Source organism: Anguilla anguilla, chromosome 15 (assembly GCF_013347855.1).
Source record: "Anguilla anguilla isolate fAngAng1 chromosome 15, fAngAng1.pri, whole genome shotgun sequence".
NCBI lineage: Eukaryota > Metazoa > Chordata > Actinopteri > Anguilliformes > Anguillidae > Anguilla > Anguilla anguilla.
In genome coordinates, this window is record NC_049215.1 from 2,270,878 (window position 1) to 2,293,696 (window position 22,819).

At 44.8% G+C, this 22,819-nt stretch overlaps 1 protein-coding gene across 10 annotated transcripts in view; it reads left to right on the plus strand.

Annotated features, from left to right (window-relative positions):
• The window catches only part of obsl1b (obscurin like cytoskeletal adaptor 1b), a 50,097-nt gene that overhangs the window by 11,989 nt on the left and 15,289 nt on the right, over positions 1 to 22,819 (plus strand). Inside the window, exons 7-27 of one of the 10 annotated variants that reach the window (XM_035393001.1) lie at positions 279 to 554; positions 844 to 1,119; positions 1,541 to 1,816; positions 2,133 to 2,408; positions 2,625 to 2,900; positions 3,009 to 3,083; positions 5,230 to 6,489; positions 7,105 to 7,359; positions 7,674 to 7,967; positions 9,220 to 9,495; positions 10,080 to 10,355; positions 11,629 to 11,904; positions 12,493 to 12,768; positions 12,890 to 13,162; positions 14,065 to 14,340; positions 14,966 to 15,241; positions 15,553 to 15,828; positions 15,940 to 16,215; positions 16,404 to 16,673; positions 19,783 to 20,049; positions 20,487 to 20,756. In XM_035393001.1, coding sequence (XP_035248892.1) covers positions 279 to 554; positions 844 to 1,119; positions 1,541 to 1,816; positions 2,133 to 2,408; positions 2,625 to 2,900; positions 3,009 to 3,083; positions 5,230 to 6,489; positions 7,105 to 7,359; positions 7,674 to 7,967; positions 9,220 to 9,495; positions 10,080 to 10,355; positions 11,629 to 11,904; positions 12,493 to 12,768; positions 12,890 to 13,162; positions 14,065 to 14,340; positions 14,966 to 15,241; positions 15,553 to 15,828; positions 15,940 to 16,215; positions 16,404 to 16,673; positions 19,783 to 20,049; positions 20,487 to 20,756 — 6,552 coding nt within the window. The remainder of the gene's footprint in view (positions 1 to 278; positions 555 to 843; positions 1,120 to 1,540; positions 1,817 to 2,132; positions 2,409 to 2,624; positions 2,901 to 3,008; positions 3,084 to 5,229; positions 6,490 to 7,104; positions 7,360 to 7,673; positions 7,968 to 9,219; positions 9,496 to 10,079; positions 10,356 to 11,628; positions 11,905 to 12,492; positions 12,769 to 12,889; positions 13,163 to 14,064; positions 14,341 to 14,965; positions 15,242 to 15,552; positions 15,829 to 15,939; positions 16,216 to 16,403; positions 16,674 to 19,782; positions 20,050 to 20,486; positions 20,757 to 22,819) is intronic. The other 9 variants (XM_035393002.1, XM_035393005.1, XM_035393003.1 and 6 more) reach the window with 9 other exon arrangements.

A 22,819-nucleotide genomic window follows, 5' to 3' on the forward strand; every position in this document is an offset into this window, starting at 1 on the left:
CTTCCCCATTCTGATGTTTGTTTTGAACTTCAGCAGATCGTCTTGACCATGTCTACATGCCTAAATGCATTGAGTTGCTGCCACGTGATTGGTTGATTAGATATTTCCGAGCAGATATTTGCGACCAGTTGTACCTATTGAAGTGGCTGGTGAGTGTATATGAACGATACTTTAGCTAAAATTGTACATTCCACCATAATGATGATGACTGATTGACAGCACTACTGTGTTTTTTCCTGATATTAACCAAACTGCCCGTGCCACTATTGAATTTGCAGCTCCTTTGGTGAAGTTCACACCTCTTTCTGAGATGGACCGAAATAAATTTGTCGAAGTCGGCAACCCGATTGTCCTGTACTGTGAGCTGTCGGACCCCACGGCTCCAGTCCACTGGTACAAAAATGGAGTGGAACTGCACACAGTGGAAGGTCTTAACATCCAATCAGAGGGCAATATGAGGAGGATCGTGATCCAATCAGCCGAGTTTTCCCATTCTGGGGTGTACAGCTGTGATGCCATTGATGATGTCATTAGATTTAACGTGGAAGTTGAAGGTGAGTTGGAGTTGATGTTTGCAGGACTGTGCATGAAGAGTTATATTCATAACTTCTCATGCACTCGACTTGTTGGATCAAGAATTTGAGTGATGTGTCATAACAGGTGCCCTGTTCCCAGTTATTCACAACAGGTCTCTTAAATCTCTTAAAATGAGCCTCTTAAAATCTCTTAAAATAAACCTGAACAGATTAAAATAGTGATCGCATCAATCAGCTATTACATTGATTATCATGTAGCTTATGACATGATCAAACCCATTCGCGCTAATCAATTGAACACTCGTAGCACCACCTGTGAGGTTCTCGGCCCTCCCAGAAGTAGCGAAGAGCAAGTCCTTCGAACCGGGAAGCCCCATTTTACTACACTGTGAGATCTCAGACCCCACTGCCCAGGTCAGCTGGTACAAGGATGGGGTACAGCTCCACCCACAATCTGGAGTAGAGATCCAATCAGAGGGCACCACGAGGACACTGGCTGTCCCGTCTGCTGACATTCTCCACTCTGGGGTGTACAGCTGCAAGACAAAGGGCGATGCCATCAAGTTCAATGTGGATATCAAAGGTGATTCAGTTACCTATGCTCTGGCTGGATGGAAAATTAACCAAACATAACTGATAGGTGCAACTAACAACGCAGGCCATTTTTTTTTGTTAACAATGCAGGCCTTTTTTTTGTTAACAACGCAGGCCATTTTTTTTTGTTAACAACGCAGGCCTTTTTTTTGTTAACAACGCAGGCCATTTTTTTTTTTTTGTTGAGTAACTCTCTTCATTCTCTTTTACAAAACGTCAAACCCACCTTTACTATTCACAGCACTGCTAAAATAACATTTTACCTGATTATCATTCCATCCTGAAAGTGAATTTCACAAAATTGAAGTGTGGATTTGCTTGAGATTAACACAAAAAGGTCATAACAGTTACACAACACTATTTTTAACCGCTGTATGACTTATTCTTACAAAGTATTAAAATATCTGTAGCCCAACCTGTGAAGTTCTCAGCAACGCCTGAAGTTGAGAGGAACAAATCCATTGACGCAGGCTGTCCCATTGTACTGCACTGCGAGATCTCACCCCCCAATGCCCAGGTCACCTGGTACAAGGATGGGGTACAGCTCCACCCACAATCTGGAGTAGAGATCCAATCAAAAGCCACCATAAGGCGCCTGGTTGTGCAATCGGCACAGCTGTGTCACTCTGGGGTGTACCGATGTGAGGCGGCCGATGACGCGGTCCAGTTCACCGTGGATATCAAAGGTGATGTGCGCGTGGCTTCTCCCGCGGCTTTCTCTCACAAGCGGCTCGGGTGCACGTTCAGACGCAGCTAACTACCGTAGCGCTCTTTCCTTCACACTGTGCCAGACTTGGGTGTAATTCACACTGAAGTAGTGCCAGAGCATTTGACTGCTTTGAAAGCTGGTCAGAAATTAATGCTTTTGTTTCCGCATTAGCTTTTTCTGGATTTGCTTGACGCAAATTACGGAACGAATTTCAGCGGATTTCTTAGTAAGGCTAAGGTCAGGATTGAGGCTGCTGTGCATTTGATGACACCGCTGTGAATCCTCACCTGTAGCCCCTCCAGTGAAGTTCTGCAGCATTCCCGAAGACGAGAGGTGCAAGTCCGTCGAAGCAGGCCACCCCGTCGTCCTAAACTGCCAGCTCTCGGACCCCAGTGCCCAGGTCAGCTGGTACAAGGACGGCGCGGAGCTCTTCCCGAAAGCGGGCACGGACCTCCGATCAGCGGGCATAAGAAGGACGCTGGTGGTGGAGTCGGCGCAGCTCTCTGACTCCGGAGTTTACTGCTGCTCCACGGCGGACGACGCCGTCCAGTTTAACGTAAAGGTCAAAGGTGATTAGCAACCGCTGCTTTTACACTGGCAAATAGCAACGGCGTGTCTAGCACACTACAGCGGCTTCTTTGAGCAAACTCTTTAAAATCACAGAAGCTAAGTTTGTACAATACTCTGTAAGCAGTTCAGTATTCATTTTAAATATTGCTTTGTCAGCTGTGCATGTTTAATCAGAACAGAAAGAGTAATTCACGATTTCAATATTAATGATCTAGCTCCACCAGTGAGGTTCTTGAACCTTCCTGAGGACGAGAGGAACATGTCTGTGGAAGTAGGCCGCCCCATTTTACTACACTGTGAGATCTCAGAGCCCACTGGCCAGGTCAGCTGGTACAAGGATGAGGAGCAACTCCTCCCCAAAACTGGAGTAGATATCCAATCAGAGGGCAAAGCAAGGACCCTGACCATCCAATCAGCGGAGTTATCTCACGCTGGGGTCTACAGCTGTAAGACAGCAAGTGAAGCCATCCAGTTTCATGTGGAAGTCAAAGGTGATTTGTGTTGATATTATTTTCAGCTGTGCATTGATAGTGGCCAATCTCACCTTCTAAGAGCGCTGCTATTCTAAGGTTGCTTTCTTTGTGGCTTTATCCAATCAGCAGAGCAGTTCCACTCTAGGCCGTTCAGTTGTGAGATATCTGATGACACTGTCCAGACCAGCACGGATGTCAAAGGTGACAAAAGCCTTTTTCCTTCTGTGTGTTTACATTTAACCCAGTGTATTTGCACAGACGTCACTAACCATGACGGTCTTTTGTGTTCTCTGTGACACTAATTTGGAGTGTCTCCGAAGGATACTGTTATTTCATTCATGACTGCTGCAGTAGGTTAACTTTGAAAGTAGATTCAAAAACAGCCTTCATACCTGATTCAGCAAAGATTTGCTTTTTGCAAATTACACAAAAATGCGATGGTAGTATATTTCATGAACTGTGGCAGATTGCGAGCTTAAAATAGAGGCTGAAATCTTCTCTTCAAACTGGTTATTGTGATCTAATACTAATTATTTTCTTTAATCAACATTCAAGCTATAAATCTGGTGAATAATCTACTATACTAATTCTACAATTGAATTATATAGATAGTCCTTTAACTCCATCCTATCTTGTGGTACAATAGCATATTTTGTTTAAATTGCCAAATTATTCAATAATGTGTAATATGCATCAGGACTGGCATATTAAAACAGTAAAATATTGATCCTAAAACAAAAAAGGATGTGTCTCTAAGGATGTGCTTTTTGTCTTGGCTGGTGGCGCAGATTTTGCCAAATTTTGCTGCTGTGAAATTAGCCAGTTGTTAAAGCTCTTTTCTGGGTGTTGGACACCTGACTGTGGTAGAAAGAGAGATGAACGTACATTATTCTGTGATTTTCATTGCATAGTTTCACACTTTTGGGAAGCTAATTTTGCTCCTGCTAACAAGTCACTATGGCTAGCCAGGGCTCTACACTGATATTTTTTCCAATGAGCCCATGAAAAATTTATGAGCACCCTAATGAAGCCAAATTAGCAGATTAGCTAGATTAGATTAGCTCCTAAATTATTTTTCCAGTTAGCACAATTTTTAGCTGCAAATGGTCCTAAAATGGGAGCATTGTATAACCCTGCTAGGAAGTGTTAACATTTTGTTTAAAAAATGACAGTAGTGTAGCCCTGCTGGTTATTTCCAACCAATCGGCACACAGAAAAGTAAAAGAGAGCGTCAGCAAGGATGAGAAGACGCACAGAGAGAGAAGAGTGAGGGGTCCTGTCTCCTCCTCGTCCTGTCGCATTCTTTCAAGAAACATTGTCCAGGGCCTCCCTGGTCTTGTTGAGCCTGAAGAGTTGTCCATGGCCTCCCTGGTCTTGTTGACTCTGAAGCATTGTCCATGGCCTTCCTGGTCTTGTAGATTCTGAAGCATTGTCCATGGCCCTCCTGGTCTTGTTGACTCCATGGCTATGGTCTGCTGTTCAGCAGCAACCTCCTCCTGCCTTTTCTACTGCAGTCGCTCTGCTGGCCACTGGCTGTGACTGGATGCTAGGCACTGCGCTAAGCTAACTTCAGCTAGCTTCAGCAGTTATTTTTGTGAACAAGTTGATTAACCTTGCACAATTTGCAGTATTACTTGTGTAGATTTGTTCCTTGTGTCTCAATGTGTCCCTTGTCTGTTAAAATGTTGTACTTGTTCTGTCATGCACTTGGGCACCAGACTAGCTAGCAAGATTTGTTGAGGATGGGTTTTTGGGGCTGCCCAATACGATGCCTAATTGTATGTAATACATCTTTATTTTTTTAAACTGAATTGCATTTCAGTTTCCCCTGCCCCTCCCCTCCCCCATAAAGAATAGCATTGACATTAATGGTCAGTTTAAGTAAGACTTCAGTCTCTGACATATCAAGCTCATAGGCCACCACTTAAATTGATTCTGGTATGAGGTGAGTCTGATGAAAGCAGCAATTTTCTTGGCTTTAATGAAGTGAAAGTTGAGTTAATGAATGAACAGGCAGAGGGGGAATGGATATGCTTGTGAATGCAATTTCTTGTGTAATGATAACAAAGGTGTTTTCCTGACACCTTTTTTGGCTTGTTTTTCAGACCAGAGGTCTGGTCGATCCTCTTAAATATCTTGCCTCAGCAATGGATATTTCTTTCATTTTTCTAGAAACTCTTCAGTCCAGGGGAATGTTTACATTAATTTAACAGCAGATACATGCAATAGCTATCTAAAAACGACCTAGGCATCAAGAATCATTTTAATGAGATGTTCTTTAAGTTACATTCAAAGGGAAATGTGGTTTACTGAAAACCTTTCTGTGTGTACACCAAAATAACCATAGCTGCATCAGTGGACGTGTCAGCAGAACCTGAAGCAAAGAAGATCAAATACACAGAAGAAGCCCCTCCCCCTGCTCCCCTCTGTGAGGTCATAAAGCCCACAGCCAAGGATGAAATCAAGCCCCTCCAACAAACTGGGCGATGCATCCAGTCAGAGGGCACCATGGAGAGAGTGACTGACCAATCAGCACAGCCCCCTCACTTGACTCAGTTGATAAAGATCAGCAGTGAAACTGGGCGATACGTCCAATCAGAGGACACCATGGAGAGAGACACTGACCAATCAGCACAGCTCCCTTATTTGACTCAGTTGATAAAGAACAGCAGTGAAACTGGGCAATACGTCCAATCAGAAGACACCATGAAGAAAGAGACTGACCAATCAGCACAGCTCCCTGCCTTGACTCATTTGAAAACGAACTACAGTCAAACTGGGCGATACATCCAATCACAAGGCACCATGGTGAGAGAGACTGACCAATCAGCACAGCTCCCTCACTTGACTCATTTGAGAACGAACTACAGTCAAACTGGGCAATACATCCAATCAGAAAGCACCATGGAGAGAGTGACTGACCAATCAGCACAGCCCCTTCCCTTGACTCATTTGATAAAGAACAGCAGTGAAACTGGGCGATACGTCCAATCAGAGGACACCATGGAGAGAGACACTGACCAATCAGCACAGCTCCCTTATTTGACTCAGTTGATAAAGAACAGCAATGAAACTGGGCAATACGTCCAATCAGAAGACACCATGGAGAGAGAGACTACCCAATCAACACAGCCCCCTCACTTGACTCATTTGAGATTGAACAACAGTCAAAGTGATCAATACATTCAATCAGAAGACACCGTGGAGAGAGAGACTGTCCAATCAACACAGCCCCCTCACTTGACTCATTTGAGATCAAACAACAGTCAAAGTGATCGATACATCCAATCAGAGGAAACCGTGGAGAGAGAGACTGACCAGTCAGCACAGCACCTCCACTTGACTCAGCTGAGAAAGAACAACAACGACCCGGGACAACACATCCAATCAGAGGGCACTGTGGAGAGAGTGACTGACCAATCAGCACAGCCCCCTCACTTGACTCATTTGAGAATGAACTACAGTCAAACTGGTCGATACATCCAATCAGAGGACACCGTGGAGAGAGAGACTGACCAATCAGCAGGGCTCCCTCACTTGACTCAGTTGAAAAAGAACAGCAGTGACGCAGAAGAAGATGCCACAGCATTTAAGGTGGATGTTGAAGGTGATTTAAACAATCAGCTCCATCAAAAAAAGCTAATACTGATGTGAGCACATCAGGTTTTGCATCCAGTTGTAGTGCTGTAGTGCATTTTCGTTAGGGTATATTTGGCATTGGTTGGATACCTTCCACAGTGCAACACATTCCTGACCAAGAATATAGATAAATTACATTTGATTAGGTTCTTTCAGTTTGCTGAAATTATCTTATTAATGATATGCCACAATTTTTGAGCTTATGTCCTGGTGATTAATATTAGCCAGATCATACACTAGTATATTTAAATAAATAATTATCTGAAAAATTGTTCTATTATAAAATTTACAAGTGAAAATGTATCCCTAGGAAGTCAAGGCTCTATTCATTCTTGTAATCCAAAGTGGTCCTCTCTTCCTACCAAGTATATTAAAATACAGAAAGTTCGAAAAGCAATGCTGTAGTCCTTTTTGAAGGTATTGTGTCAAAGTGGCTAAAGGCTACTGTTGACACAGCCAATAGACAGTAGACACTAAACAGTTATGACTTTAGTTCTGCGCTACCATTGCTTACTTTTCATTGGTAATATGAATCTCTCTACATAACTTAAAACAATCCTATCTCCACTGGTGAACTTCACAGCACATCCTGAAGATGAGAAGAGCAATTTCGTTGATACAGACTGGCCCACTGTGCAACAGTGTGAAATATCTGATCCCACATCTGAAAGCAAGTGGTCCAAGGATGGCCAAAACCTTCTTCCACAGAATGGAACAGACATCCAATCAGAGGGCACCACAAGGGGACTCACTGTCCAATCAGCAAAGCTGTCTCACTCAAGGTTGAATAGTTGTGAGACAATGGAAGATGCAAGGCAGTTTCATGTGGATGTCAAAGGTGACTTGCAGCTAGGTTTCTGCTGTGTTCAAGAAGTAACCCCACTCACTCCTGCAAAAGTGACTAACAATGAAAGTCTTGTGCTTGTCTTGGCATTTATTAGACATCTATAGAGCCAGGTCCTCCATAAATATTCCACCTCCACCTACACCCCCTCCATAATTAAAACAAAACAACAACAAACAAAAAAATCATCATCTAAATGTCACATCTAGTGTGCACAAAGAAATTACATAAACCTAACCAAAACTAGTCTAGAAACTTTCTATTTCATTTTAATGAAAAGAATGTTTTATACAAATTTGACCCCTTAGCTCCACCAGTGAGATTGTCAGCACTTCCTGAAGTTGAGGAGGAGAGCAGGCCAGCAGTTGAAGCAGACCGCCCCATTGTACAGCACTGTGAGATCTCTGAGCTCCCTGCCCAGGTCACTGCCCAGGTCAGCCGCTGCCAGGAAGGGCTACAGCTCCGCCCACAGGCTAGTGCAGACATCCAATCAGATGGCATCTCGAGGACAATAGATGTCCGCTCGGCAGAGCTCTCGCCCTCTGGAGTTTACAATCGTGAGGCAAAGGATGATGGCGTCCAGTTTAATTTGGGCTTTGAAGGTGATTTCCAAATGATCTCTTTATCAACATTACCCTAAATTAACCAAACACATTTATACAGACGCGACTAACAGATGGCATGTTTTGCGCTTGGCTGTTTATCACAAATAAACATTTTTTACACATTTATTCTATGGAAACAGCTGTTATTTAATGACGTGTCAGACTCAGTAGCCATAATAAATGTATTTCCTCACAAACAGAACCCAGGCAGTCTAACCTAATTACAGGTTACTTGCAAGTAATACAAATGTATCTGGACACCAGTGTTTACCTTGTACTCTAAGGTTTCGTCTTTTGCACCCTTCACTGTCATGTTGTCCTGTGAGTACACAATGTTGGTGGCGTTGAGGAGATTGGGCACTCAGTGTCACATGTCCCTGGGTGTGGTTTTAAGCGTTTTTTTAGCTTCTGTCTCAGGAGCTCTTGTTCTCTCTGCGTTTCTGCTCTTTGATTTCATATCTCCGCTCAAAGGGAAGAGTGATCGTTTGCTCTAACATGCAGAGTTTCAGCTGTGTAGGACTAGGCCTGCTTTTCTTTCTGTGCTGAGTTCACCTCACTGCGTTAAACCGCAGTCCAAAACAAGACAAGTAGTCGCTCAATTCTACGTGGAAAATTTCCCTTTGGTCTTGTATTACAAAATGTTATGCTCGTAAGACTGTTTCTCATGTTCCATTCACAGTTCTTGGTGCCTCTCTTCAGCATCTTGGCAAAGATATTCTCTTTGTTATTAATAATGGTATTTGCTCAGACTGTGAATAGTGCGCCCTAATCTTAACTACCCAAGGCAAATGTTCCATGGACTGTTCTATACGTTTACATGATAATCTTTGAGCTACACCTCACTCAGATGTTCAACTGTAGGACAAAAGAGGATGCCATCCAATTCCATGTCTGATAGAACCATGATTTCAAGTTATATCTGTTCCAACTAGAATTTAATTTGACGCAATACGTGTTTATGCTTGCAGCTATCATGGCGCTCTGTTTCTGTGTGGCTATGTTTACTCCTGGATGCAAGACATTTCAAACAAACGTAAAAAAATATCTTGGTCAAATTCCCACAATGCTTTTTATTACTGCAACTAGATAAGCTACTTTTTAATTGCATCTTTAACATGGCTTAGCTTTTCTTTTCTTTTTTCTTCTTTTTTGCAATAAACCGCTTGTAAAATATCCACTGTTGAAATAACACTACTGCTTTTTTGAAATGCCAAAATGACTTTCTCTTTGTACACATTATAACTCCCAGCTCCACCAGCACATTTCAAAGAACTTGCTGAAGATGACAGGAGCAGGTCGGTTGAAGCAGGCTGTCCCATTGTGCTTCAGTGTGAGATCTCAGACTCCAACGCCCAGGTCAGCTGGGCCAAGGATGGGGTACAGCTCCACCCACAATCTGGAGTGGACATCCAATCAGAAGGCCAAATGAGGAAACTGGTTATCCAATCAGCAGAGCGTTCACACTCTGGTGTATACAGCTGTGACTTTGCTGAAGAAGTCGTTATATTCAAGGTGGATGTTCAAGGTGATTTTCCGAATATTTCCTTTCTTGGCAACCAAATCTCTGGATTCTGACATATGGAATGCTTTATGCACTTATCCGCTAGGAGATCTGCATGTGCACAATGTTTAGTGGAAAATTAACACAATGACTGATAGTCATTTTTAACCAGCCCAACGGTCTCTATTGCGCTCATGAAAACTCTGTAAAAGCTGATTTAACACAAAATGAACACTGAGAATGAAAACTCTGTAAGAGTTGATTTACACTGAGAATTTACTGTGTCCTGCTCTCCTAACATTTTTTAAAAATTATCCTGTCCCTTTAAGTGTCTTGTGCATTTTAACATTTTTCTCAGCTTTGACAAACCAACCGAACAGTCCTGCTTGCCTAGTGAAGAACATGTAAATATAGCTCTCCTCATATGTATTCAGGGTAAACACAGGAAAATTAATATTCACGATAAAAAAACACTAACTGCTTTTTTACAGTATGTAATTACTCACATGAATACAGTATCTGCATGGAACTCGGTCATGACTAAAAAGATATTGGCTGGGGCAATTGATCTTTTGGAAAATATTCCTAATCAGATTAATACCCCTCAGATTTGCCAGTGAAGTTTTCAGAAATCCCAGAAGTAGCGAAGAGCAGGTCGGTTGAAGCAGGCTGTCCCATTGTACTACACTGCGAGATCTCAGACCCCACTGCCCAAGTCACCTGGTACAAGGATGGGGTACTGCTCCACCCACAATCTGGAGTAGAGATCCAATCAGAGGACAAAACGAGGACACTGACCATCCAATCAGCTGAGCTCTGTCACGCTGGCACATACCGTTGTGAAACGGCTGATGACACCATGTCATTCAAGGTGGACGTTAAAGGTGAGTTTGAGTTTCTTTTTTCTCCAAATCACTAACAAATGTGAGATGCTAAAAAGACTTTATCCACTAAAATGCAAGGTAGCCGTTTGCCAGTGATGAACCCTTAACAACTAGTGGTGTACAGCACCATGTATGTATGAATAACTTGTTTGTGGATACCTGTTTCTTCGCAAAACGTCTGGCCATAATAACTGAACAAGGGGTTTTAGTTTTTACCTTTTTTCCCAAAACAAGAATTGAAACTGTAATCATGAACTTTCAAGATGCATATATTAGCTTGAGAATTTCACCGTTGCAGAGAATTATTAAATTTGGGTGACATATTTGATTATGTTTGCAATCTCAAACCAATTGTTTCGTGTGAGAGATCTTGTGAAACCTGTCACACCTCTGAGCCAGAAAGACTTAAGTGTGATGGTCCGCTCCTTCGTAATGTCCAGCCCTCAACACTGTACTGCTAGGATGCTGACTCCAATCGCCTGGTCGGAACACATCACACAAGTCTTTAGATCACTGCCACTGGCTGCCTGTTTAACAGTACACTGATTACAAGGCAGCAGTTATTTCATTACTGTAAGACTAAATGAATAGCCGTCCTACCTTGTAGAACTGTCAGCACCTTGCGTGCCTGTCCACTCCTCCTCTCCAGAAATTGGGGTTGGTACCCATTCATCCTTGACGAAGGGGAACGCTCTTCCCGCTGAAATGCAGGAGAAATGCCAACAGAAGGCATTTCTCTTTGATATGCCTCTTTGCGTTTATGTAATCTTCATGAAACTGACTGAAATGCTTTCTATTTTGCTAATTGTTTCAAACTATACAGTGCCCTGGGACGCCATGGTGTGAAGAATGGTATAAAAAGCTGATTGATGTAATTGATAAACAGTTACTATAGTCTCTCTATAAAAGTCTCCTTTAACAAGTAAGGACACCACTGGTCATTTGGTTGTGAATGTAAATTGAAAATGTAAACCAAATGTATTTCAGCAAGGCTTACTGAATTTTGAGTATGAAAACATTTGGAAAATAGAAGGTACTTTTTTATTCAAAAATACCTTTCTTATACATACCTTAAACCCCTTAGCTAGCGCTTAGCCATGCTTAAACAATCATCTGATACGAGGAAAAACCTCTCTTTTACAAGACACGAAAAATGTTCCTAAATAAAAATACACATTTGAAACTGATATTTTTTCTGATATTTCTCATGCTGCTCATGTAGGAAACTGACATCAGTAAAAATATTTTTTTAAACAAATTAAAACATCTCTAGCTCCACCAGTGAAGTTCTCAGCCATTCAAGAGGTACAGAAGAGCAAGTCCATTGAAGAAGGCCGTCCTGTTGTGCTACACTGTGAAATCTCAGACTCCACTGCCCAGGTCAGCTGGTACAAGGATGGGTTACAGCTCCTCCCACAATCTGGGGTAGTGGTCCAATCAGAAGGCACCAAGAGGATGCTGATTTTGCCGTCGTCTGGGTTTTCCAGCTCTGGAGTGTACAGCTGTAAAACAGCTGATGATGTCATCGAGTTTTATGTGGATATTAAAGGTGATATACGAAGCTTCTTCACCGACTATTTCCTCTTTTTTACTTTCTTCCTCATGGAGCTAACCAAAACATGGTGCATTCTAATGTTTTACTTTTGTTGTATGAAGAGTTCTTTTTGGACGTATAATGAATTCATTCTTCTTTTTTTTTTTGCTTCCATCAGCTTCTTAATGCTTTACCTAATATTTATACGAGAGTGGACCCCGTTTCTTACAGTCACGCCACATTCAAAGCAATGTCTTTCAACTGATTCTGTCAACTTCATTTTCCATTCGTCCTACATATTGACGCTTTTCACAAAAGAGAACTCTTGTGGGGTGGGGTGGGGGGGGGGGGGTGAGAGTGGGGTGCATGTCATCTAACCTCTTTCAGACCTAATCCTGCTACAACATTTCATTAATAATAATGTATTCACATCAACAGAGGAGATTTTCAACGGAAAAGTCCAGGCAAACTGTTCCATTGTCCTGATTCTTAAAGTCAACGCATGCGCTGCGCCTGCCAGTCATGTCACCCATGCTACACTCTGCTAAAGGCCACATGGACAGCAGCAGCGCCAGGACTGACTTATCGCTTCGTCCCCCACAGCCCCGCCCGTAACCTTCCTCGATGAGCCCGAGGAGAACCTCCACAAAAGCATTGTGGAGCTGGACCCTCTAGTGCTCAGCTGCCAGGTGTCCCGGCCCAACGCCAGCGTGGTGTGGTACAAGGACGGAGCGGAGGTGCAGCCAAGCAGTAACGTCACCATCCAGGCCGATGGCACCATGAGGAGGCTCATCCTCCGGTCCGCTCAGCTGTCGGACGCCGGGATATACACCTGTCGAGCGGGAGACAACGCCCTGATATTCAAGGTCAACATTCGCGGTATGGAGCAGTATTTTCACCCAGAACAGGAAAACGACCCTCACTGAAACCTCTCCGTTTTATGGATGACAGCAATGAACAATGTGCTTTATTTTTCCGCTTATCGTGCCTCGCTCCACAGAGCCTCCGGTGATGATCATCTATCCCAAGGAGGACGTCCACCTGGACCGCCACGTTTCTGAAGAGGTGGTCCTCAGCTGCGAGCTGTCGCGCTCAAACGGCACGGTGCACTGGTACAAGGACGGACAGAAGCTTCAAGAGAGCCAGAGTATCAAACTGAAGTCGGAGGGTCCGTACAGAAGACTTAAGATTCTCAACTGTGGGATAGAAGATTCCGGAGAGTATGTCTGTGACACAGCTGACGATTCAATATTCTTCCAGCTCAACATAACGGGTAAGAAGTTTCCTAGCTTCAAGAGTTGCTGATTTGAGCAAAATAATATGTATCACTCTCTGTTTTGATTAAAGGCATACTATGCACGGTTTTTAACTTGAAAATATTATAAAATAATCATGAGATGGCATATATATGATGCACTGGTAATCTCTGTCTCTGTCTGCCAAATTTGTGCACCTTTACCTGTATTTGTTATTCTAAAATGTGTTTTGGACGTTTCTGGGTGTGGCACTTTGCTGTGTGGGGAGGGGTGGGTGTGGTCTACAGAGCTTGTGGTTTGAGTGTTTGTTACTATGGCTAGCTAGATGCTGTAATGGCCCAGATACAGCGAAGCAAAAAGACAAGCCGACAGGGCTCGTTCAAGAACTAGAGTTGCTGTAACCTTGAAATAGCTTTTCCTCGGTGGGGTCAGCTGAAGTTCACCAAGGGGATGAAAAGCGACACAGAGCTGGTTTGTTTGTTTTCTTTTGGACCTGTAAGTAACTTTACCACTAGCTATGCAGCTATGGTTGCCAGATGTCTGGTTTTTGACCAGAATGTCCGGTTTTCAAAATATTTGTACATGTCTGGTTCGTGGTCCTGACCAGACAATGTAGCATAATGTCCAGTTCGAGTAATTGATGGTAGAAATTTACTGGTAGTGTCTATTGAATTTACGTGTCAGTGACTCGATCAGGTACTTGGGGGTGGGCGGGGTTGAAGAAGGAGGAGGAGACTTCTTTGATTGTAAAGACAGGCTAAAAAATCCTGCATAGCAAGCCTTTAATTTGAACATTTGAGATTTCATGGCCCTGTGACCATGAATGACATCCTTGAGTTGACACACTTCGCTAAATCAGTGTCAGTTTTTGAAGAGTCAGTCCCGTTGCAATGCAAGGCTATGAGCTGTCCTCTTTCAGAACCTCCTGTGAGCATCGTGTCACCGAGCCAGTCCCAGATGGAGCTGTGCCAGCAAACCTCGGAGCGGGTGGTGTTGAGCTGCGAGATCTCGCGGCCCAACGCCACAGTGCGCTGGTACCGGGACGGGCTCGAGGTGGAAGAGAGCAACACCCTGATCCTGGAGGTGGACGGGGTCTACAGGAGACTGATCATCCCAGAGACCACCGTCCAAGACTCTGCCGAATATGTCTGCGACACCGGCGACGACTCTGTGACTTTCTTTGTCAACATCGCAGGTATTCCAGCGCAAAGCTTTATGGCAATCCAGATGCAGGCAACTGTGGTCTTTGGATTAGTTGGTTAATTTGTATTTAATTTCTTAATCTGCTACAAGTGCGTTTTGAGAAAAAATCATTAAACTCTGAGGAAGATTCACTAGTGCTAATTGGCATAATTTCTCCATGTATTTTTAATTTAGTGGGGTTTCTATGTACTTGTGTACGTGAATAGAGCTGCACAATGTTCATTTGAATATTGCTGCTACTGTATATAAGGGAATTTAACATGGAATGAAGATCAAATGTTAAGTTTTCCAAAGAGGAATTTGAGGAATTAGTCTTGACAGCAAACATGATCGTGGACTATCAAGAACGCCTGTGGATATTTCCTTCATTTGGTACCCCCCCCTCCACTAGCCCCACCCCCCCAGTCTGATGGCACCCTAGGCCACTGTCCATGCACATTGTGCCAAAAACCGGTCCTGACATCTCCAAGCTCATAATCACTCTGAAAATACAGATCATACCAGATGTTCTTGTTTTAGATATTCTTGTAAAAAAGTAATAACCTGCATAGTCTGAGTCAGCTGGTATCAAACATCACGGTATACCTGACGCTGTCTTTGCGCATGTTTTTGACCAGAGCCCCCAGTGAGGTTTGTGCGCCCCAGAAAGATGCCTAGCGCTGTGGAGATCCTGGTGGGGAATCCTCTGGTGCTTGAATGCGAGGTGTCCCGCCCCTCCGCCGAGGTGAGCTGGAAGAAGGACGGGGAAGAGATGGAGGACAGCCGCAACGTCACCATCGTCGAGGACGGAATCTTCCGCCAGCTGACCGTACACGTGTCCAAATTCGAACACTCTGGGCAGTACGTCTGTGATGCCAAAGATGATGTAATGGACTTTCATGTCAAAGTCACCGGTAAGAGCTCAGAAAATGTTAAGCTCAATGAATGTTTAGAAATCTAGCTATATTATGAAAGCACATCACTAGAAGCAAGTTAGCGGGGGTCAAAGGTCATTTGATGCACTATTTCTTTCTCTTTTTGTGGGGGGGGGGGGGGGGGGGGGGGTGTTTAGCACAATATTAGAACACAAAATCCAAAACAAGCCTTGATTTTGATTTATTTGGTGATTTAGTTGTTGCCTATGATGACTGACACACCCCCCACTCCCAAATTCGCTTTCCTTGCAACTCTTTGGATTTTTTTTTTTTTTTTTTTTAATATTCAGAGCCGCCAGTGAAAATCCTGAAGAAATGTGAGCTGAAGACCGAGCAGCTGCACTTGGAATCGGACGATATCGTTCTGGAGTGTGAGCTCTCCCGGGCGAACGGCGCGGTCCGGTGGTCCAAAGACGGCCAGAGCGTGGAGGAAAACGAGCACTTCTGCATCGAAGAAGAAGGAGCCTTCCGCTCGCTGGTCATCCTCAACGCCGAGCTCTCGGACGCCGGCGAGTACGCCTGCCACTCCACGGACGACAGCGTCGTCTTTAAAGTCCGAGTGAAAGGTGCGGAACACTGCGATACGATACTCGCTGTCCTGCAGCATGATAAACTAAACGAGAGCTTTGATTTCCTCTCGCTTACGTAATTACCCAGACTCCTGTCCCTTTATCCAGAGCGTCCGGTGGCCATCGTAGGCAACTCCGAGAGTCCGGAGAAGCACAGTTTGCTGGCGGGGGACGATCTGATTTTGGCCTGCGAGGTGTCGCGCTCCAACGCGCCGGTGGAGTGGTACTGCAACGGGCGGCTGCTCAGCCCCGGCGCTCGAACCCACATCGACAGCTACGGGACGGTGAGGAAGCTCGTCCTCACGGGCCTCCGGCCCTCGGACTCCGGGGAGTACACGTGCGACGCCGTGGACGACAAGATGACCACCTTGGTAAAGGTCCAAGGTAAAGCTTTCTCAAGAGACTTGTGAACAAAAATTCGAAAATTGTCCTGAATTTGGCTGAAAATAGCTGACTGTATTAAACTAGCCATCACTTGGATGGTACAGGCAACAGAGCCTCACTTGGTTGGTTGTCTATTTAATAACTTATTTCTGAATTGCTGTTATTATTTATTTCTTTTTCACTTGCAGAGGCTCCCGCAAAGTTCCTGAACAAAGAGAAGGCCAACCTGGTGACTGGGTATGAAAGCGAGAGCGTGACGCTGTCCGCCACCACCTCTCGCGACTCGGCCGCGGTCCGGTGGCTGAAGGACTGGACGCAGGTCTCAGGAGAGAGGTTCCACGTCAGGCAGGAGGGGAACAGGCACTTCCTCACCATCGACCCCCTGCACCGCTCGGACAGCGGGGGATACACCTGCGACACCACCGGCGATGAGGTGCACTTCAGCCTGCTGGTCAAAGGTAAGGGGCGGGGGGTGAGACGTGGGCGGGCGTAGGGCGGGGGTCTCCCTAACTCTTCAGTCTTCCTGTCTCGCAACACTGTCTTGTCCAATAAAAAAGCCATGAAAATATATATTTAACCTTGCAGGGCAAAGCCCCTAGTGGTCGGCACGCCGGCATTCCGAGATTACTGAACTCAGACATTCGGTGCTACTGCAACCAAAGCATGAGTTAAAAACAGAAACACTTTGTTTTAGTTTCATTAGTTGACGATACAGGACAACTATGCCGAATACGGAGTTTCGCAGTGCCACCATTGTTGCTCTGGTCGTTCATTTAACACACACCCCGTCCCTGCAGTCTCATCTGCAACTACACCCCCCACCCATGACATAATGGACAATATTGTCTATCTTGGCATTCTTAAAATATTCTTTCACCACTAAAAAATCCATCATAGTAACAAGATAAACCCGACAATAGCCCTAAGTTATGCCAATACAGCAGTGAAAACGCTGCTCACTGAATAACGAAATAAACGAGAAAGATTTTTTAAAAACTATACAATGTCATTCTACAGTCAATATCTGGGACTAAATATTGAATAAATATACAACCTTAGCATTGGTTTTATGCATAGAGATGTCCCTTTTGAGACTGAGTGGTCATATATTGTCTTGTACAATCCGTTTGTGAAATATACGTGCATTTGGGATGCTTGGGTACCTTCCCAAATAGCTGTGCGTAATACCACACATGTTGTTTACAGCGTTGTTGCCCTTTTTAGTACAGTCTGGCTTGATTAACAATTCATTTATTCGGTAGGTGAGAGTATAAGCTTTCTAACGATGTATAACATGTCTAAAGCCGGGCACCCACCGCACGCGTATCGGCCGCGAGCGCACTACGCGCGTATTACGCGCGTAACTGAAGCGTAGTTGAAGTACTGTTATTACAACGGCAGCGGGCGACGTCGTCTCCACCAGATGCGAACGCGTCGCGTACCGGCTGCGAAGCTCGCGCGACACAAGCGAACTGAAGCGTAGTTTTTCGCTTCTGTTCTATTTTTTCGGCTTGTCGCGCGTCACGTTGGCCTGTTTATACACAGAAATATGCTCTAAAATGCTAGGTATACATGCTCTGATTTATATTTCATTCTTATATTACTGGGGGTGTGTCCCTAGTTACCTCCCAGATATTTTTTTAAGCAGCTAAAAAAATACAAGCCTTTTCGTTTTGTAAAAATAAATAAATAACTGGAACCTGGGGGAAAGGCAAACTTAGTTTCGCTGTCTTATTTTCCGGAGGGGGTGGGGTAAATTTGAAAATACACCACAGAAAGACGTAGGCTATTGAGTGACGTAAAAGGGAATGCACCGAGCAGCGGTTTGTTAGCTCGAGTATTGGAAGATAGTTTTTAACCAACCATTGCTCAGCCTATTTGACTTCTCCGATGTCTTCGTTCGCTGTGCTTTCAAAAAGGGCTTGTTAATAAAAATTAGATAATCCACAGAGCTTTTAAAAAATCAGATTATTTAGTGGTCTTGCCGATGAAAATGCACCTATTTTATAAATGAAGTTGTAAGCAAGCCTTTATTGCACTTGTACTTCAAAGCTTCCGGTGTTCATGGCGTTGTGGTGTTCATATCCCTTCAAGATTAAACTGTTACTGTCTTTTTCATGATTAGCTGATTTTACTAAATCTGATCATATAAATGTTTTGACGTGAATGTCAAGACAACACAGGAATTCCCAATGGTTGATTACGGATTATTTATTATTATTATGATCATTACATATTCTTCATGAAATTGGCACGCTTGTTAACCAAGCAAATAAATTAATACAGTTTGAGATTGATTGTTATGCAGGCTACGTTGCGATTTAAGTTTATGGTAATTCTTGAAAGCGTTTGCTTTCTCACGTATTTACGAGGTAACGAAATATTACCAAATTAACAAACTGAAAAAGGTCTCTCACCAAAGTATTCACTTAACCCATAATGAACAGTCGTGAACAAACGTGAAATACACGATGTAATCCCACTGCAGACTGCGAGAACTACTAGGAATATATAGCTTTTACGCAAGCCTTTGCGCGACACAAACGGAACCAGTGGAGACACCCTACGCGTCGCGCCGTGCTGCTTCGCCCTGCTGTTTACGCGACGCTTACGCGACGCGTGCGGTGGGTGCCCGGCGTAATTCTGCTTTTGGAATAGCGTTTTATAGGTCAGCGTAACCGAAAATTTTCTTATCGCATTCACTTACGCATTCACTCTGGTAGCAGTAAAAGACGATGAACCTAATGAAACGTTGTCAGCGATTTTTCGTAATTTCTTGGAAAATACTATTATTATTAAGGACTTCTGGGCATAGCTAAGCCATATGTTTGCTGATAGACCAAGCTGACATAGTTTTCTGGTGTAAGACAGAAGTGGATAGAACTATATCATTGATTTACTGTCTCTATACTGAAAACAGATAACAGTGTGTTTCTTGAGTAAAAACAGTTGATTTTTAGTGAAATACGTGAATATGTTGTGATTTACAGCAATTTATAGTAGATTTGGAGACGCTGGGCATCCTGCTTAGTTTTTGCTTCATAGATCTTTAGTAGTTCTACATATCCACTCTTAGATTTTATGAACTTGTTAGTCAAGAAGTTTTTGGTCCAGGACATGAATAGTTTAACCTGCTTTATATATGCAATCTCTCAGTATTCCATTGCGAACTAAAAAAGAGCAAATTCATTTTAGATTTTTTGCCTAGACAATTTGCATTTGGGGCACTGTATTTCTTCCAAAATTATGAATATAAAGTAATCTCAGCTAGTATTGTAAATGGTACAAATGTCTTGCTTCATTTAAGCCATTTTTCAAGTTTTTGTGGTGTTTACATCTGGAGTTATAAAGCTTTAAACAGGGTACCCCCTAAATGGGCAAGGATCGGACAGATTGGCTTGTGCGCTAAGGGGTTAAATAGAGAGAAAATGTAAAATTCTAGTATGAGGTGTCCATGAAGTAGAACAGACAAACGTAAATGATTAGCACAGTCCATTCTGCAGCTAGCTGTGTGTTGACTGAGTGAACGCGATGGTGACCGGACGCCTATGTGTTTGTGTGTGTGAGAAATGCGTGTGAAGTTCGTGCAGGCGCTGGAGGACGCGGTGGCTCACGCGGACGGCATGGTGACCCTGCGCTGCCAGCTGTGCCGGGCCAAAGGGGACGTGCTGTGGCTGAAGGACGGCGCGGAAATCGCGCCCAGCCGCCGCCTGGCCATCCGAGCCGACGGGCCCGAGCGCAGCCTCACCATCCACCGCCTGACGCCGCAGGACGCCGGCCAGTACGCCTGCGAGTCCAAGGACGACCGCACCAGCGCCACGCTCCGCGTGGAGAGTGAGTACCGCACACACACGCACGCACGCACGCACACACACACACTCACACACACACACTCACACGCACGCACACACACCAGCCATACGTTCACACCGAAAAAACCGTTTCAGTGGATAAACCTAAACAATTTCAGTTTGTTACACCTGCATTTTTTAGGTTTTCTGAACTGAAAAATTTTAGGTTCATTCAAATGAAACATTTCTTTTTCAGTGTATATATTTAAATATTTTTTATATTTTAACCATAAATTTATTGAATTGGTTGCTTTTAAACATAGCACCTTCCAAATATGCGTATTGATGTTTCCGAAATGATTCCTGTATTCTCTAACGTTGACAAAAACGAATGACAAATGTAATGCACAGATTGAGTTACGCAGTGGTGTTGACCTTGGTCAGGTTTTGAGGCGGATGCTTTTTTTTTGTCGCTGGAAGCGCCTCGGGTTGTGGAGTTCATCGCAGAACTGAACAGCACCACGGTAATGGAAGGGGAAGACGCCACCTTCAAGTGCGTCGTCTCTCCTGAAGATGTGCAGCTGATCTGGCAAATGGACGGCGAGCGCATCTATCCCAGCGAGAAGTTCAGGATGTCCAGCAACGGGCTCTGTCACGTGCTGCTCATCCGTAGCTGCCTGGTTACCGACAGCTCCAAGATCACCGCCGAGGCAGAAGGAGTGCTGTCAAAAGCCAAGCTTCAGGTGCAAGGTGAGCCATGCTTCAGGTGCAAGGTGAGCCACACTTCAGGAGCAAGGTGGGACAAGCTTCAAGTGCAAGGTGGGACAAGCTTCAGGTGCAAGGTGAGCCATGCTTCAGGTGCAAGGTGGGACAAGCTTCAGGTGCAAGGTGAGACAAGCTTCAGGTGCAAGGTGAGCCACGCTTCAGGAGCAAGGTGGGACAAGCTTCAGGTGCAAGGTGGGACAAGCTTCAGGAGCAAGGTGAGCCACGCTTCAGGTGCAAGGTGGGACAAGCTTCAGGTGCAAGGTGGGACAAGCTTCAGGAGCAAGGTGAGACAAGATTCAGGTGCAAGGTGGGACAAGCTTCAGGAGCAAGGTGAGCCAAGCTTCAGGAGCAAGGTGGGACAAGCTTCAGGTGCAAGGTGAGCCAAGCTTCAGGAGCAAGGTGGGACAAGCTTCAGTGCAAGGTGAGCCAAGCTTCAGGTACAAGGTGGGACATTCTTCAGGTGCAAGGTGGGACAAGCTTCAGGTGCAAGGTGAGCCAAGCTTCAGGTACAAGGTGGGACAAGCTTCAGGTGCAAGGTGGGACAAGCTTCAGGTGCAAGGTGAGCCAAGCTTCAGGTGCAAGGTGGGACAAGCTTCAGGTGCAAGGTGGGACAAGCTTTAGGTGCAAGGTGAGCCAAGCTTCAGGAGCAAGGTGGGACAAGCTTCAGGTGCAGGGTGAGACAAGCTTCAGGTGCAGGGTGAGCCAAGCTTCAGGTGCAAGGTGAGCCAAGCTTCAGGAGCAAGGTGGGACAAGCTTCAGGTGCAAGGTGGGACAAGCTTCAGGTGCAAGGTGAGCCAGGCTTCAGGTGCAAGGTGAGACAAGCTTCAGGTACAAGGTGGGACAAGCTTCAGGTGCAAGGTGAGCCAAGCTTCAGGTGCAAGGTGAGACAAGCTTCAGGTACAAGGTGAGCCAAGCTTCAGGTGCAAGGTGAGCCAGGCTTCAGGTGCAAGGTGGGACAAGCTTCAGGTGCAAGGTGGGACAAGCTTCAGGTGCAAGGTGAGACAAGCTTCAGGTACAAGGTGAGACAAGCTTCAGGTGCAAGGTGAGCCAAGCTTCAGGTGCAAGGTGACACAAGCTTCAGGTACAAGGTGAGACAAGCTTCAGGTACAAGGTGACACAAGCTTCAGGTACAAGGTGGGACAAGCTTCAGGTGCAGGGTGAGACAAGCTTCAGGTACAAGGTGTGAGCCAAGCTTCAGGTGCAAGGTGAGCCAGGCTTCAGGTGCAAGGTGAGACAAGCTTCAGGTACAAGGTGGGACAAGCTTCAGGTGCAAGGTGAGACAAGCTTCAGGTGCAAGGTGAGACAAGATTCAAGGTGAGCCACGCTTCAGGTGCAAGGTGGGACAAGCTTCAGGGTGAGACAAGCTTCAGGTGCAAGGTGAGCCAAGCTTCAGGTGCAAGGTGGGACAAGCTTCAGGTGCAAGGTGAGACAAATCAGAAGGTGTGGAGTCCTACCTGCAGCAAGGTGATCTTCTGTGTCTGTATTTACTACCATAGTAACGGTACATTAAATAACGGCATTCATTCAAAGTAACCTACACATGTACTTACATATTTACGACATGCACAAAAATAAATAGTAAACAAAATGTGTTTAAAATTTGCTCCTAAGCTGAAGGATGACAGCGAATCTACGCTATAAGACTGAATGAAGAAACATAATATTAAACGATATTTGAGAGTCCGACACACTTAAAACTGTTAGTAGCGAGTCTTCTGTTTGTTTTCAAACTGCGCTGGCTAAAGGGAGCAACGGCACGGCTGTCTGAGCCCGGCTGGGCACATCGGTGATAAATAACGAGCTCTTCAGCCGCGTCTGGATGCCTGGAAGGGCGTCGCTGAGGAACGGCTCTTAGCGGCTCCCCCAGTTAGAATTCCGCCGGTAACCGACACACACAAGTGGCACGGCAACGCGGAACAGGAAACTGGGAGGGATTACTTTCCTGCAGAGCCCGTTCACCGTCTGCTCTGTCTGACCAATGGCTGACGCCATCGTTCTCAACACTGGGGTTTCCATTTTGTCCGGCAAAGGACAAAACCTGAATTACT